The sequence below is a fragment of the Henningerozyma blattae genome, chromosome 1 (genome assembly GCF_000315915.1).
Source record: "Henningerozyma blattae CBS 6284 chromosome 1, complete genome".
NCBI lineage: Eukaryota > Fungi > Ascomycota > Saccharomycetes > Saccharomycetales > Saccharomycetaceae > Henningerozyma > Henningerozyma blattae.
Genome location: NC_020185.1, coordinates 1159140 through 1173424, shown reverse-complemented (window position 1 = coordinate 1173424; position 14285 = coordinate 1159140). Strand labels below are relative to the sequence as shown.

Here is a 14285-nt window from a genome sequence, read left to right as displayed (position 1 = left end):
TAAAGCTCATATTTCTTCTTATTTAATCATAAAATATAAATTTCCTCCAGTATAAAATATTTTGACAGTAAATCATATGTTTTTTTTTAGCTATGTGTTTGCACTGGAATGAAACTTTAATAAATCAATCATGCTAGGTATGTCTTAGATAAATAGATACAAATAGAGTTTGTAAAAAAAATTATGTGAATGATAAAAAGGGATGAAATGTGCTAATAAATGTATAGAATTCATCGATTGTTATTATGCTATAGTTTTCAGTCAAAAATATGCATCTACTCGAACATAATACAAAGCTATAAAGAAGACACCAGCCAAAAATATATTGCTAGAAGAATTCTAAAAAAGGAATCTAATTAACCATTACAAATTGTATTGGGTTCTCCATTATTCTTATGTAAGAAAATATTTAATATTGAATTAAAGTCTTACCCAAATAATATACGTAGAAAATTCATCTGTTTTGAAAAGGACAGTTAAAATTTCTTTCTTTTAATGATTTGGTGAATTAATGTAAATAAATAACGTATTTGAATAATTGGTCAACAAAATATAAAAAAACATTGAAAAAAGATTGAATAACAGTATTCATTTCAAAAAAATATTCGAAATATTATATATATATATCAATACAGTAGTGCTAATAAAAATTATTAATCTATAAGAGTGTCTATAAGTAATTAAAGTACCAAATAATAAAAAAAAATTATGCAACAGAAAATATGCTATTTTAAATTTCGATTATACCCTTAGCCATTCATGCTCACTAATATCAGTTATAGACGGACGCTCTAATGCCGACCTATTTAATATTAATTTAATTAAATCGATACAATTTGCACTGATATTCTCAGTTTCGGGAAATTTCATATCTCCTTCCAAAATTTCATCGATATTGTAAAATGGGTTTTCTTTAAATACAATTGTGTATAGTAGAATACCTAAAGCCCAAATATCTTGAGGTTTACCTTCATACTTTTCACCACGCAAAACTTCTGGTGAAGCATAATCGATTGTACCGACGAAAACATCAAAAGGACCATTTTTCACATATGCAGCAGAGCCAAAGTCAATTAGTTTCACAAAACCTTTAGCATCGACGATCACATTTTCATCTTTAATATCTCTGTGTACAATTCCAGATTCATGCAGATGGGATATACCGGAGATTATTTGCTTAAAGATCAATTTCGCTTCAAATTCTGTCATGTTTGTCTTAAATTCAATTAAATCAAACAAGTCTATACATCCCGTCTTACCATGTACTGGCTGCTCAACATAATAATAGTCATCGTCTTCGAAAAAGTCTAAAATGCTCAATATATTTTTGTTGGAAGTTTTATTGAGCGTTGACATAATCTGAATTTCAGAAGGAATTGTGCCGAGTTTTCTATCTCTAACCCAGGTATCGACTAAGATACGTTCCTTAAAAATCATTTTAATTACAACGATATATTTTTCCTTCTTATGGTAGCATAAATCAACTTTACCATAAGCACCCTCACCCATCTTTTTCAAGATTATAAAATCTGTAATCTTCTTAGTTCTTTTTTGAGCACCAATTGTGGTCTGCGGAGTTTCTCTGAAGGTAGCAGTTAATCCAGAGTTCGGAGAATATTCCTTATTGAGATCTGATATTGTATTTTCACTAGTCTCTGAATCAATCTTATTATTTGGTGGTTTCCTTAAAATTGTTATAAGACTTTCATCGACTTTAAAGTTACTTTCTTTCACAAATTGGGATTTATCCTCCACACAAACTTTAGCGAAACGCTCTTTACTGGCAGGGTCCAAATCACTGATAGTGTGTATACTATTTTGACGTCCTGCCCTATTGACTGCATTTATCACCATACTTTCACTGAGAGAACTATCATCGTCTTTGACCAAATCATTGTGTGACACAGTTGATAGTTTAACAATACCATCTGATTCATCTATAGAAAGTTTACTCAAATCTTTTAATGTATCAACAGGAACTTTCCAAGTAGATTTTTGAGACGTTGGCTTGGATGATGGTTTCGAAGAAGGTTTCGAAGAAACTGTAGAACTTGAACTTGTACTAGTAAATGCCAATTCTTCTTCTTTTAACATCTGCAATTGTGAAGTAGTCGAACTGTAATTCGTAAAAATAACTTCCCTAGAATGAGTAATCCAGAGGACACAAATATTAGTTGATAAAACTCTAATTTGAAAATCAACTTTAATGTAACTACCATCTCTATGCAATGCATCAATACCAACAGAAGTATAGAAATCATTCGTATTCCCATCCATTTCAGCTTGAATTTTTCTGAAAAAGTGTTCAGATAAAACCAAAGCTTTATTTTTTCTTTGCTTAACATCAAATTTTGGATAATGAATGCTAACATAATCCATAATATTACCAAAATTAGGTAATAAGAAAGAAATTTGTTTCCCAATTAGTTCTGATTCTTCATAGCCAAATATATTTTTTGATACTGATTTATTACAACTCAAAATATCATATGAATGAGATTCAATAATGAATAAACCTGCACTATATGGCAAACTATGTATCTTAAATTTCAACTCGTTTTCTAATACCGAGGAAGATACTGCACATGGTATATTTGAACTTAAATGATTCAACGTAAAATATCTAATCTTGTTGACATGATTTGAAATTCTTAAAGGTAATGGTAACAAATCATCATTTATATTAGAACTAGACCCTTCCAAAACATTTGTAATCTCGCGAGATAAACTACTACTAATTGTTGCAATATCATGGACTTCACTTGCAAATTTAACACCTTTTAATTTTTTACTTTTTGTTGGAGTTTTCATTAAATTTTCCCTGCTTTCAAATATATGAGTAGTATCCTTAGGTGAACATTCCAGTGGGGATATACTTTCCGATTTTGGAGGTATGGCCTCAATATCATGCCACAATAATCCTTCACCACCGATAACACTATCTACAGAAAAATCGTTAATGTTTAATAAAACATCCATATAATCACAGGGAACTCTTTCAATAACACAAACAATTACACCATTTTTCCTCTTTGCCCAAATAGAAGCCCAGAATAAATCATCAGTTGCGTGATTAGGTTGGACAATTGCAACTATCTCACCAGTAAAAACTGATTCTTGCCCTTCGGAAGATAGCAATCTATTCAAGACAAAGTTTCTACTATCCATATGAATTAAATCTAGTAAATTTATTGCCTTTAAAACATTTTTCGATATACCAAATGCTAAACATGCTAAATCATTAACAGCTTTAAATTTCCAAGGGTATTCTTCAGAACATGTAAAAGTTGCACTTGAGACAACATTTTTGTTTGAGGTGAAGGGGCGTAATATACGACCATAATTCAACTGTGGTCGGAGAATATCTGAGAAATTATCATTTTGAATCTGTGTTTCATCAACAGCCTGTAATGATACGCCCACATCATCAAAACTAGAAATACTTCTATCATTACAAGGTTGGTTGTATACGAAAAAAGGTTCAGCTAAACTATCTAGTAAGGCTTTATTTAAATTTGAATTTATACTTCTCGCATTTTCTTTTGTTAGATTTAGTTTGTTTATATTAAATAATGACATACCATGCAAATCTTGGGCATCAATTGGAGGATGGCCTTCTAAAGTTTCATTTAAAAGTCTTAATAAATTAACTAAATCTGATTTATCAGCGGTTACAATTTCTGTGGAATGATGCGCTGAAGGATTATTATAAAAAATGCAATGAAGCTCATCATGAGAGGGTAAATAACTGCCAATTGAAACACGTCTTTTTGGTGAATTCGAGGCGAATTGGGGATGTGGAGCAAATGTGGATACTGATCGTTCCAATATGGGCTGCTTATCTGTGAACATTTTTGGAATAGGAGAGTCATATTGAGATCTTAAGATATCATAGCTTTTTTCCCACTTAGGCTTTCCTTTGCTGGAAGAGCTCACAGAAGAACTAACTGAAGAAATTTCATGGACATGCTCAAAATTCGATGAGCCATCTTTGAAACTATTATTAAACTGACATTCTAATTTGTCATTTTGCTCTGAATGACTTGTTACTTCTGGATTAGTTATTAATGACTCCAGAGACCTTTTCAAAATGTTTAATCTTAATGATAAGGCATCTGGAGATAATGGATTATAAGAGTACATATGTGTAGAGTCATTTGGTAAAGCCAATAGTTCATTCATATCCGGTTCAGTAGAAATAGTTGAACTTGATACAATTGAAGATGCCCGAGATTGAGCTTCAATTCTTGGTGGACGAACAAATTCATTAATATTATTTTGGAAAGTATGAAATGTATCTGATTCGAGAGATGCTGTATTTTGAACAGTACTTTCAGTCTCAACATTCTCCGAAATTTTACTGTTAGGCGAAGAAGATTCCTCATTATTTGAAGAAGTAACTATATCATTTTGAGACTGATTAATTTCATCAACGGTAGAAGAGCTAGCTTCCTCATTATTATTAGCTTGTATCTTTTTATTACTAAAGAACGAACTATGTGAATCAGATGGTGAACGATAAAATGACATACTACTAATTGGATTTTAAATACCCAGTGTGTTTGTCTTTGTATTTAAAAAAATTGCTTAAAATTTATCTAGCTATCCTGTATTTTAATATATGAAATATAAGCTTGAATAACGATAAAATTCAGCAATATTTCACTGTGTATTTATATGATTAGGAAAAGGGGAAATTTTCTTGGAAAATCTAAATCACACTTGCTTGTTTTGTTGAAAGAATAGAAAATCCAACTATTTAAAGAAATGATATTTTCAAAAGTAAAAGAGACAGAGACTAGACAAAATACCCGGTATGTAGTGTATGTAACTGGAATTTTAGCAAATACAATAAAGGCTGACTAATTTTGGCAAATATATAATTTGCGTCTTTTTTTTAAATTGTGGAGTTTGAAGCTTATATGTCTAACAATGGAATATAAAGAAATCAATAATACTGCAGAAGCAAAAGACTACAAAAGAAGGTTGTAGATTGTTATACCTTTAACCGATCAATGTTGATCTATATAAGCCACTATGGAATATATATTTTCCCACAAAAGCCAGATGTGTTAACAAATTTTTTATTCAAATTGATAAATAGCACTATTTTCACCCATTTAAATTTCTACATATTCTTCTCTAAACTCCGCCTTAATTTTTTTTGGTGATGACGGCTAGTGAAAATTCGCATTCGCAAATAGATTTTTCCGGAAAAGTAATAATTGCGTGAATCCCTCCTTCGTGAATAATGATAGGAAAATGTGCCAGAATATGCTGGAAAATAAAACTAGTGACAGGATAGCATAAGATATTTGGTAACTTGCTTCTTTTCAATAATATTCAAGTTTTTAAGGCCTAATATCTGGAACAAGACGGTAGAAAGGATTCGATAAGGTATCTTTATTTTGTTTCAAGAAAGTTAAGATGATAAATTGCTTCATTCAGTTCTTTTAAAAATTTTTTTTTTTTTTTTTTTTAAAATCTTTTAAAAACAACTTATCTATTGCAACCACTCAGAGTATAAAATTCATCTTCTAGATAGTGTATTATAAAGGTAAAGTGATGTAGTAGCCATTTTTTGAGATTTCACTAAATTTTCATTATCTTGTTTTTTGCGACACAAAATATTTTGTGGCGAGATAGGAAAAATGTATAAGTAAAAAATATAAAATACATAAACTAAAACCTTAAAATCTCTCTTTGTAAACTCAATAATATTTGGAATTTTACAAACTAGGAAGGTAAATCGAGAAACCAAAGTACAGTTTCAGAAATTTCATACCTTCACAAATTAATATTCTAAAAAAATGAGTTTCGTTGGAACATTAGCTCTTACTGGACTGGGATCTTTGATTTATAAATATGACACAAACCAAATCTTTGAGAAACATCCAAATGTTGAACTTTCAATAAAGGAATATTATTCGAAAGTTTACAAGAAAGAGGCAAAACAGCTCTCAGAAAGATATATATCAAGTTTGGTTAATTTTTTCCCCGGAGTATTAGATGGCTATTCCCTTGCATACCCCTTTAGAGGTTGTCATGAATTATTAAAAAATCTACCAGAATATTCAATGATATCGTTATGGATGCTTACTGGTTATTTATTAATGTTTTCATTAACCGGATTTGCTTATTGGGCAACGATCACACCCATGTATATTGCATTATTCGGAATTTTGGGTCCTCCAGGTATTTTAATTGTTATTTTACATTCATTTATTCATATTAATATGCTAACAATGATGTATATGAGAATGGCTCACTATAATAATAAATTGGTTATGAAATATTTGAATGTCCATGGAGTCCCTAAAAGTTTTACAAAGATACCTGTTAAATATTACATACCCTTTTTCTCTACATATTACTGGCTTTATGAATTCCCTTCCAAATTAATCAAGTATACTTGTGGAACTATTGTTTTATTAGTATTGATGACTTTTTCAACTATCCCTTTATTTGGCCCATTATTTTTCAATATTGTTATTTCTCCTGTAATTACTAGAATTTATGTTTCAAAATATTTAAGACTAAGAGGAGTTAATAATATTCAAAGGTATGAACATTTATATGAAAATTTTGGTTCATATACTGCCTTTGGGCTTTCATGTGCCATAATTGAATCCATACCAATAGTTTCTGGTTTTGCATTATGTAGTAACACATTAGCGGCCGTTATGTGGGGGATTAAGAGAGAAGAATTGAATTAACCTCTATTAACAATAACATTTTTTTTATCATATACATACATCTTTATATATCTCAATATATATTTATATATATAACTGCATTAATTTATAAATTCTAGCTCTGTTTTTATTTTCTATTTCATTTTTTTTACCAGTTCGATTACACAAGATATGTATTTATTATAAATGAAAATTGAATGACTATTTAGAATATGCTCAATATAATACCACACTATCTACACAACCAAAACCAGCAGCAACCCCACCTTCATTGGAGGAGCTAAATTTCGATCTTAATAACCATCCGCTATAATCATTTGTATATATATTTTCATCATCAAATAATATACAACCATAAATTCCTAATTCACTAATGATAGGCTCATGAAATATTTCACTTCCACGTATTAGAATATTGTCATGTACAGAGGTATCAATCAATTCCATTAAGATATAAGCTTCCCATTCATCTTCTTTTAATTTTGATAGGAATGTTGGTATATCTTCTTTGTAGATGTTATTACCACCACCTTCTCGTTGAGGTTTCAATACATAGTTTTCAGGTGATTCAAATGCAAGCTTCTTACCCTTTATACCAAGTGGAGTATTATCCAGAGGATAAATTTTTACAAATGTTTTCATCAATCGATCTCTTATTTTATCATCCGAGATAAATCGTTCTAATTGAGATTCATCTGTTAACATTTGTTGAATTTTTTTTGCACCAGATAATTGTGTTAACAAATCTGGCGCCTTAATAGCGTAACTTACTTCTAATTGTAATCTATTCTTCCAGTCTTGTTCTGTAACAAAATCGTTCGGAGTATAGCCAGAGCGGAAGTATACCAAACCTATCTCTTCGTTAGTAGATGATAAAAATAATCGCTTGCTAGTTTCATCCATTTTTGTATGAGTATGAATTTGATCAATGGTTAATCTAATGGATTTAATATTGTATGCTTTAAATAAATTATATTCTAAAATCCTTTGATCGAAAACGTTTCTTTCATTATGTTGAACAATAAATACAACAATAGCATTAGAACCATCATATTTTTTTATAGCCGCTGCAAGACCATCTGCCAGTAATTGCGATGATGCTGAAACCGGAATTTCATTTAAATAAAATGGCAATCCCCTAGGGCTGTACTTACCAGTATCGTTCAAAAATTGGTGCAGTTCCCCTACTTTTGAAGACAAACCACCAAATGAAACAGAAACAGTATTAAACTCTACTTGCTTAATTTGTTTGGATTTTTGATCAACAAGGTAATCTGATCTAAATACACCCAATTTCAACTTTTGAGATATCCCAATCTTCTTGACCTCTAAATACAAAGCCCATAATTTGCCAGTAAATTCTGGATCAGCATCTGCAAATTCTTCCATTCTTTGTGTCAACCAATTGTCTGCAGAGTTTTGAGAAATTTTAGCATATAATTTGTTGTAAGCCTTTTGAACATCAATGGCATCTTGGAAACAATCCTTACGAATAGGAGTTGGATATAAACTAATTGGTGTAATAGAGGCTGATTCTGGCGAGAAACCAGCTGGGTACATAATTAATCCATTAGCCAAAGACCATTGAAAAACTTCCGGTAATATAGTTTGCTTAATAGCTTCTTTTGATAGCCCTGGAAATTCAGGTAATGGGGCTGTCATTTTTTCGAGTTAAAAGTGGTTTGATGTAAGTTCACTATTTCATCTAGTTTAAATTATTACAGAAGTTTAAATAAAGACCTCACTTGGCTTTATAAATAATGGTTTGATTTCCTTCTGCTTGTTCTAACCCATAATTTCTTACCTTTGAAATTTCCTAATTTTACTCAATACAACGCGTTGCAAATTCCGTAAGTTGATTAGTAAGGCAAATTTCAGGATGTTAAAATATATCACTTTTCAATAAGGGTAATGGTTATTACTGTAAAACAATTGATTATATGCTTATTTACAATATATCTTTAATATTTTGAATAACTTCAAATAAAAGAATATAATATAGTTTAACCGTTAGGAAGCATAGTAATATGACAGCACTATTAATGCGTGAATAAATTAAATAATATACAAATATTAATATATAGATTACAATTTGCCACAGTGAAAATGAGGAATACGACTACTAATTTCCTATAATGTCCGATTTTTACTTATTTTCTTCATATATAATATCTTCCAACATATCACTTACTTTACTATTCATTGCTTCTAGATTCTTAGGATCATCTTCACTAATATGCTGATCCAATGCAAGCTTATTTTGAGCCAGCTCGTAGATTTTTTCATCAATGGAATTCTTTGTGATTAATATACTTACATTAACTTCTTTTGTTTGACCTACACGATGAGCTCTATCAGCAGCTTGCCTGTCGTCATGAGGGTTGAAACTTTGATCAAAGATAATGACGTTATTGGCACAGACAAGATTAATACCAAACCCACCTGCTTTTGTAGATAATATGAAGATTGGAATTTCTTTGTCTTCATAAAATTTATCAATTAAGGACTGTCTATCATTGACTTGAGTGGAACCATCTAATCTTAAAAATTTATAATTTAAAGTAGATAACACTTTTTCTAAAATGTCCAACACTTGAGTGAATTGCGAGAATATTAATACTTTTTCTTGTCTTCCAATAATTATTTTTTCAATAATTTTGTTAATAATGTAACTTTCCCAGTAGTTCATCCATTCGTCATTTTTAATTGTAAACTTCTTTAAAGTATTTGGGAAATTACAGCATAATAAATGAAGCTCAAAGTCACTCATAACACTCATATCTTCTTTAATATATTCTCTATTACCATTTTCCATATATTCTGGTTCGTCTAAAATTGCATCACTCATTTTAGTAATTTTTTTATCATCATAAATATGCCTAAATAAAAGGGGATGATTTGATGCCTTTCTCAGTGACATAATCAAATTATTCGAACCCGATGCTAGAATTTTGGCTCTTTCCTTTTTATTCTCCGGTAATAAATCTTCTTTAATCATTCTTTTATGTTCAATAACCGAACTTATTTGTTTATGATAAATATCTTTTTGAAGGTCAGTCATATCGCAAAATTCAATTTTCTTATGTTTTTTTGGTAAATGCTTTAATACTTGGTCCTTACGTCTTCTTAAGATAAACGGCCTCATCATTGTTTTAGCTCTAGTAATGGCCTCTTCAGCCAAAAGTGGATTGTAATCTTTATTATTATCCGAGGTTCTTGCACGCTGTTTGAATACTGATGCTAAGGATTCCTTTTTAGATTCAAATATGGATGGCATAATGAACTCCAATAATGACATCAATTCCCTTAGATTATTTTGTAATGGTGTACCAGTTAAAAGCAATCTGAAGTTACCGGCAATTTTCATTAATTTAGCAAATCTATCGGTCATGGAATTTTTTAACATATGACCTTCATCATAAACAATTACATTGAAGTTACGGCTTCTTAAAAATGATACATCGTACTTATTACCAGCAGCTAAGTTATAAGTTGTTACAATAACGTCATATTGACCTTCATTTTGTTCCAAAATACCTCGTAATTCCGCTCTTTCTTGTTGTGAACCATAGTATGGCTCAATCTTTAAAGATGGTGCGAATTTTTGGAATTCTCTTAGCCAATTTTCTAAAGTGGACGAAGGAACAACAACTAGATGTGGACCAGCTTGATTAATCTGCTTTAAATATGCAAAAAAGGATATAACCTGACATGTTTTACCTAAACCCATATCGTCAGCTAAAATACACGACATTTGGTTCTGATATAGCAGATTCAACCAATTAATACCAGTCTGTTGATAATCTTTTAGTGAGATTTCTGGAGCAAGAAGCCTTGGTTTACCCTTAAAAAACTTAATTAATGCTTTCCTTTGTGGAGACGCACGTCTATTAAGCTGAATATTTCTTCTTCTGTTCACTGTAACTCCGTATTCTTCATCTTCCTCAGAATCCTCAAAATCTTCAAAGTCTTCCTCATCACTACCTAGTGTTTTGATCTTCTTTTCTACTGTTGGCTTTGGCAGCAAAGTAGGTGCTGGTGTAGATGAAGCACTATTAACGTCTGATTCATCAAATTCTTCGACAATAGCTGCATCAGAGTCAACACACATAAAATCTAAATCTGCTCCATTATTAGCATCAGAAAAATTCACACCCCAACGCTTCATTTGTGAAGCCAAGGTATCACCGTAGGATGAACACTTCTTAATTAAAGAATCGATAGCGTTATACCCACGAATAGATTGTGTAATCTTTTCTATGTACCTTTCACTTTCATTTTTTTTGGAAGATCCTCTGCCACCTTTTTTTTTAGGGTTCTTAGCTTTGGCAGCCTTTTCTTTTTCAGTTAAAAATTCTTTTTTACTAAATTCATCTAAACTTGAAAATGGCCTCATTGAAATAATAACATTAGCTTTTTCAATTGGCGCATCAGATAAATTGGCTAAATCTGCAGCCAATGCTGTATTAATAAATGTCAAAACCTGGTCATCTATATTGAGTTCCACAACACGTTCTTCATATTCCTCACCACTTATATCATCATCAGCACTTAATTCATCATCATCATCATTTTCCGCAGCATCCCCATCTTGATTAAGAAGTCTTTCCGTTCTCATGTTTAATATTTTATTTTTAGCTTTATCTAATCGTGTAGGTTGTTTATTTGAAAGTACATCAGCTCTAACTAACTTCCTCTTTTTGCGTATCACTGGTAGATCATCCTCATCATCATCTTCTGAATAAATTTTGCTAGGGATTTTACGATTATTTTGACTCATCACACTAGAGTATCTATCAAATATGGAGGTCTTTTGTTTATCAACGGTAATTTTTGAAGATGGATCAGCTTTAAACACATCATTCTTGATTGAAGGCAATCTTCCTGATTTCTTTGGCTTTTTGATGGACTCGTTTTCTCTTTTAAAAGAAGCATTCCATGACCAACCAGTTCGTTTTTTACGAATGCCATTTAATCTACCTCTTGTCAGATCCACATTCCATGAATTTGATCTAAAAACTGCATGAACCAACCCTGGTGAAAAATCTTTAAACTCTTCTTCTAATTGCTTTAATTCCAGATCTGTCTTTACAGGATCAGTGGCTCCTGGAGTATTATTAGCATTTGGAACAAAAGAGAATTTATCCCTTAATACTTGTGCTTTGAACTTTTGATTTTCGACTTCAGGTTTCAAAGGTGATGATGAATCAAGCCTATAATTATACTTTACTGGAGAGGACGTTCCTGGAACCTGAATTTCGTTATCATCATGATCCATCTTTGTATCTAGCTATTACAAGGATATATATTTAGTAGGATAGCCCCTTCAACTAGGAATATAAAACCTAGTAATAAGAAGATAAATTTATTTTGATCTATAGAAAATGCCATATCTATTTAATATTTTCCGTTATATAAGAGGTAGACTGAAAAAAAACAAAAGTCAAAAATTCTTTACGCGATCTCATCGATGAGCTTGAAAATTTAGGAACATAGGAAATAAATATGATACACCAAATTACAAACTACACCATATTACATAGGACAAAGATATAATATGAGCCGGCTATATTGTATGGGATCAAATGGCCAAGGGCAACTGGGATTATCTCATAGGGAAGATATTATAGCGTTACAAGAAGTTCCTTTACCTGAGTCACTCAACAAGATCAAGAAATTAAATTGTGGAGGTAATCATACAATATTATTGGACTCGAATGGATCGATCTATGGGACTGGTGATAATAATGAGAGTCAATTAGGATTACCTGAAAAGGTATTAGCACAGTTTAACAAGTTACAATGTAATGTTAAAGTGAAAGATATTGCATGCAGCTGGACCTCCACCCTTATACTTACCGAGGGGAATGAATTATTGATAATGGGTAAAGGCTTTAAGGGTGAACTGGGTCTTGGATCTGGGGTTGTATCTACTGAAAATAAATGGGTTAGTGTGATGAAATTCAAACAAGGAAATACTGTGAAACTATATGGTTCCCTACAAAATTTTGTAGTAGTTGATAATTCATTATATGGCTCGATAATATACGGGTGGGGTGCTAATACCAAATGCCAACTGCTGAGCCCCAAATCACGAAAAGTCGAAAAACCTACAGTCTTGTGGGAAAGTTCTAACACAACAATTCAGGAAGTAGCAATGGGCAAGGATTTTTTTGCTTTTATCGATGATCAAAGAAATCTTGTGAAATTAACTGGCAATGTTCCTCAATCATTTGATCTAAAGAACCGAACCAAAAAAGATATTCTAGGTATCCACTGTATGTGGACATCGATACATCTTCAAACAGCAAACCAAATACAGTCATATGGTAACAATAGGTATAATCAATTATTTGATAATACAAAATTTGATAGAGATAACGTAATAAAATTTGTGGCAGGCAGTGAACACGGTATTTTAGTGACCAAAAGAGAAGATTTCTTTGAAGTTTGGTGCTGGGGTTGGGCTGAACATGGGAATTGTGGAATCCTTAATGGACCAACTGAAGTTCAAACTTCAATACATATTAATGATCAATCAAATATCTCCAGTCCTCCTAATATGATATTTAAATGCAAGAAGGAACCATTTGTATATGGTGGATGTGCTACTACATGGATTTGGGTTTAACAATGTAGTAAAGTTGATAATTTTCATTTGATGTAAAAAATTACTACAGGACTTTGAACATACTGGATAAAACTTTACTTGATTGACATAATTATTAATCTATCGCACAGTAATTCTGTGGCCCTATCTCAGCAGTATAAGAAGTAAAATTTATACCCCATTTTTTTTTCTTTTTTTTATAAATGAAAAGTGGAATTAAGTTAATTATTTAATCAAGTAAGGAAGACTAATAACATTTGCGAGCGCACAGTTCACACTAGGCTCAACAGACACTGAATTTGTAGCTTGCCCTATCAAGAAGCCCCGTCTATTCAAGTATACTCTCATCACAGATTTATTTACTGCTAGTTCCATTATATTACCACGCTTTGTGTTTGGCATATATATATATATACATATCGATACTTTCTTTTTATCACACGTGCCGTATATAAACTAAATGCCAATCAAGAGTACAATAAAGTTATATAGCACTACTTGATGCTTTATTCACAATATAGTTACCACCCTTTGACACATTTTTAACGATCTGCTTTTCTTCATTAACTGAAACAATCACGTGCTTTGTCATTTTAGACGACGTGTGGCAACTCGGTGAAAATTTCGAAGGGGATACGGACAACCAAAATAACGAAAATAAACTACAAGCCGGGAATTTATAGAAGTAGGTTTGAAAAAAAAGTTAAACACGTATAGACTCTATTGTTAGTGATTTTCAAAGGGAAATATTTGCCAAAGTGAGTCACTGGAAGCTATAGCATTGCCAGATATCAATTAATACAAATAATCTATCCAACGATACGCTAGTTCTGAAAGAGTGTAATTCTTCGATTCTGGAAGCATATTCATCCACTAAGATCATTCAGACGGATTTTGTCATAGCTGTTTTATAATATTTGAGTTTAAAAATTTTACATCTATAAATTCCTCATTTTGATTTACAAATAACGTCGCTTTAC

General features: G+C 31.4%; 5 protein-coding genes across 5 annotated transcripts; 2 read left to right on the top strand and 3 right to left on the bottom strand.

Moving 5' to 3' along the window:
• Positions 1 to 741: 741 nt before the first annotated feature.
• Positions 742 to 4530, bottom strand: PSK2 (serine/threonine protein kinase PSK2; the record flags this gene model as incomplete). The annotated part of the gene is made up of 1 exon (XM_004177736.1): positions 742 to 4530. The coding sequence occupies one exon, from the start codon at positions 4528 to 4530 to the stop codon at positions 742 to 744; it is 3789 nt and encodes a 1262-aa protein (XP_004177784.1).
• A 1280-nt stretch (positions 4531 to 5810) lies between these two features.
• On the top strand, positions 5811 to 6716 carry TBLA0A04710 (uncharacterized protein; the record flags this gene model as incomplete). The annotated part of the gene is made up of 1 exon (XM_004177735.1): positions 5811 to 6716. One exon carries the CDS (start codon positions 5811 to 5813, stop codon positions 6714 to 6716), a length of 906 nt encoding a protein of 301 aa, XP_004177783.1.
• Positions 6717 to 6911: 195 nt separating this feature from the next.
• On the bottom strand, positions 6912 to 8357 carry GSH2 (glutathione synthase; the record flags this gene model as incomplete). The annotated part of the gene is made up of 1 exon (XM_004177734.1): positions 6912 to 8357. One exon carries the CDS (start codon positions 8355 to 8357, stop codon positions 6912 to 6914), a length of 1446 nt encoding a protein of 481 aa, XP_004177782.1.
• Positions 8358 to 8841: 484 nt separating this feature from the next.
• FUN30 (DNA-dependent ATPase FUN30) lies at positions 8842 to 11973 on the bottom strand (the record flags this gene model as incomplete). Its single annotated transcript, XM_004177733.1, has 1 exon — positions 8842 to 11973. One exon carries the CDS (start codon positions 11971 to 11973, stop codon positions 8842 to 8844), a length of 3132 nt encoding a protein of 1043 aa, XP_004177781.1.
• A 279-nt stretch (positions 11974 to 12252) lies between these two features.
• Positions 12253 to 13326, top strand: ATS1 (Ats1p; the record flags this gene model as incomplete). Its single annotated transcript, XM_004177732.1, has 1 exon — positions 12253 to 13326. The coding sequence occupies one exon, from the start codon at positions 12253 to 12255 to the stop codon at positions 13324 to 13326; it is 1074 nt and encodes a 357-aa protein (XP_004177780.1).
• Positions 13327 to 14285: the final 959 nt, after the last annotated feature.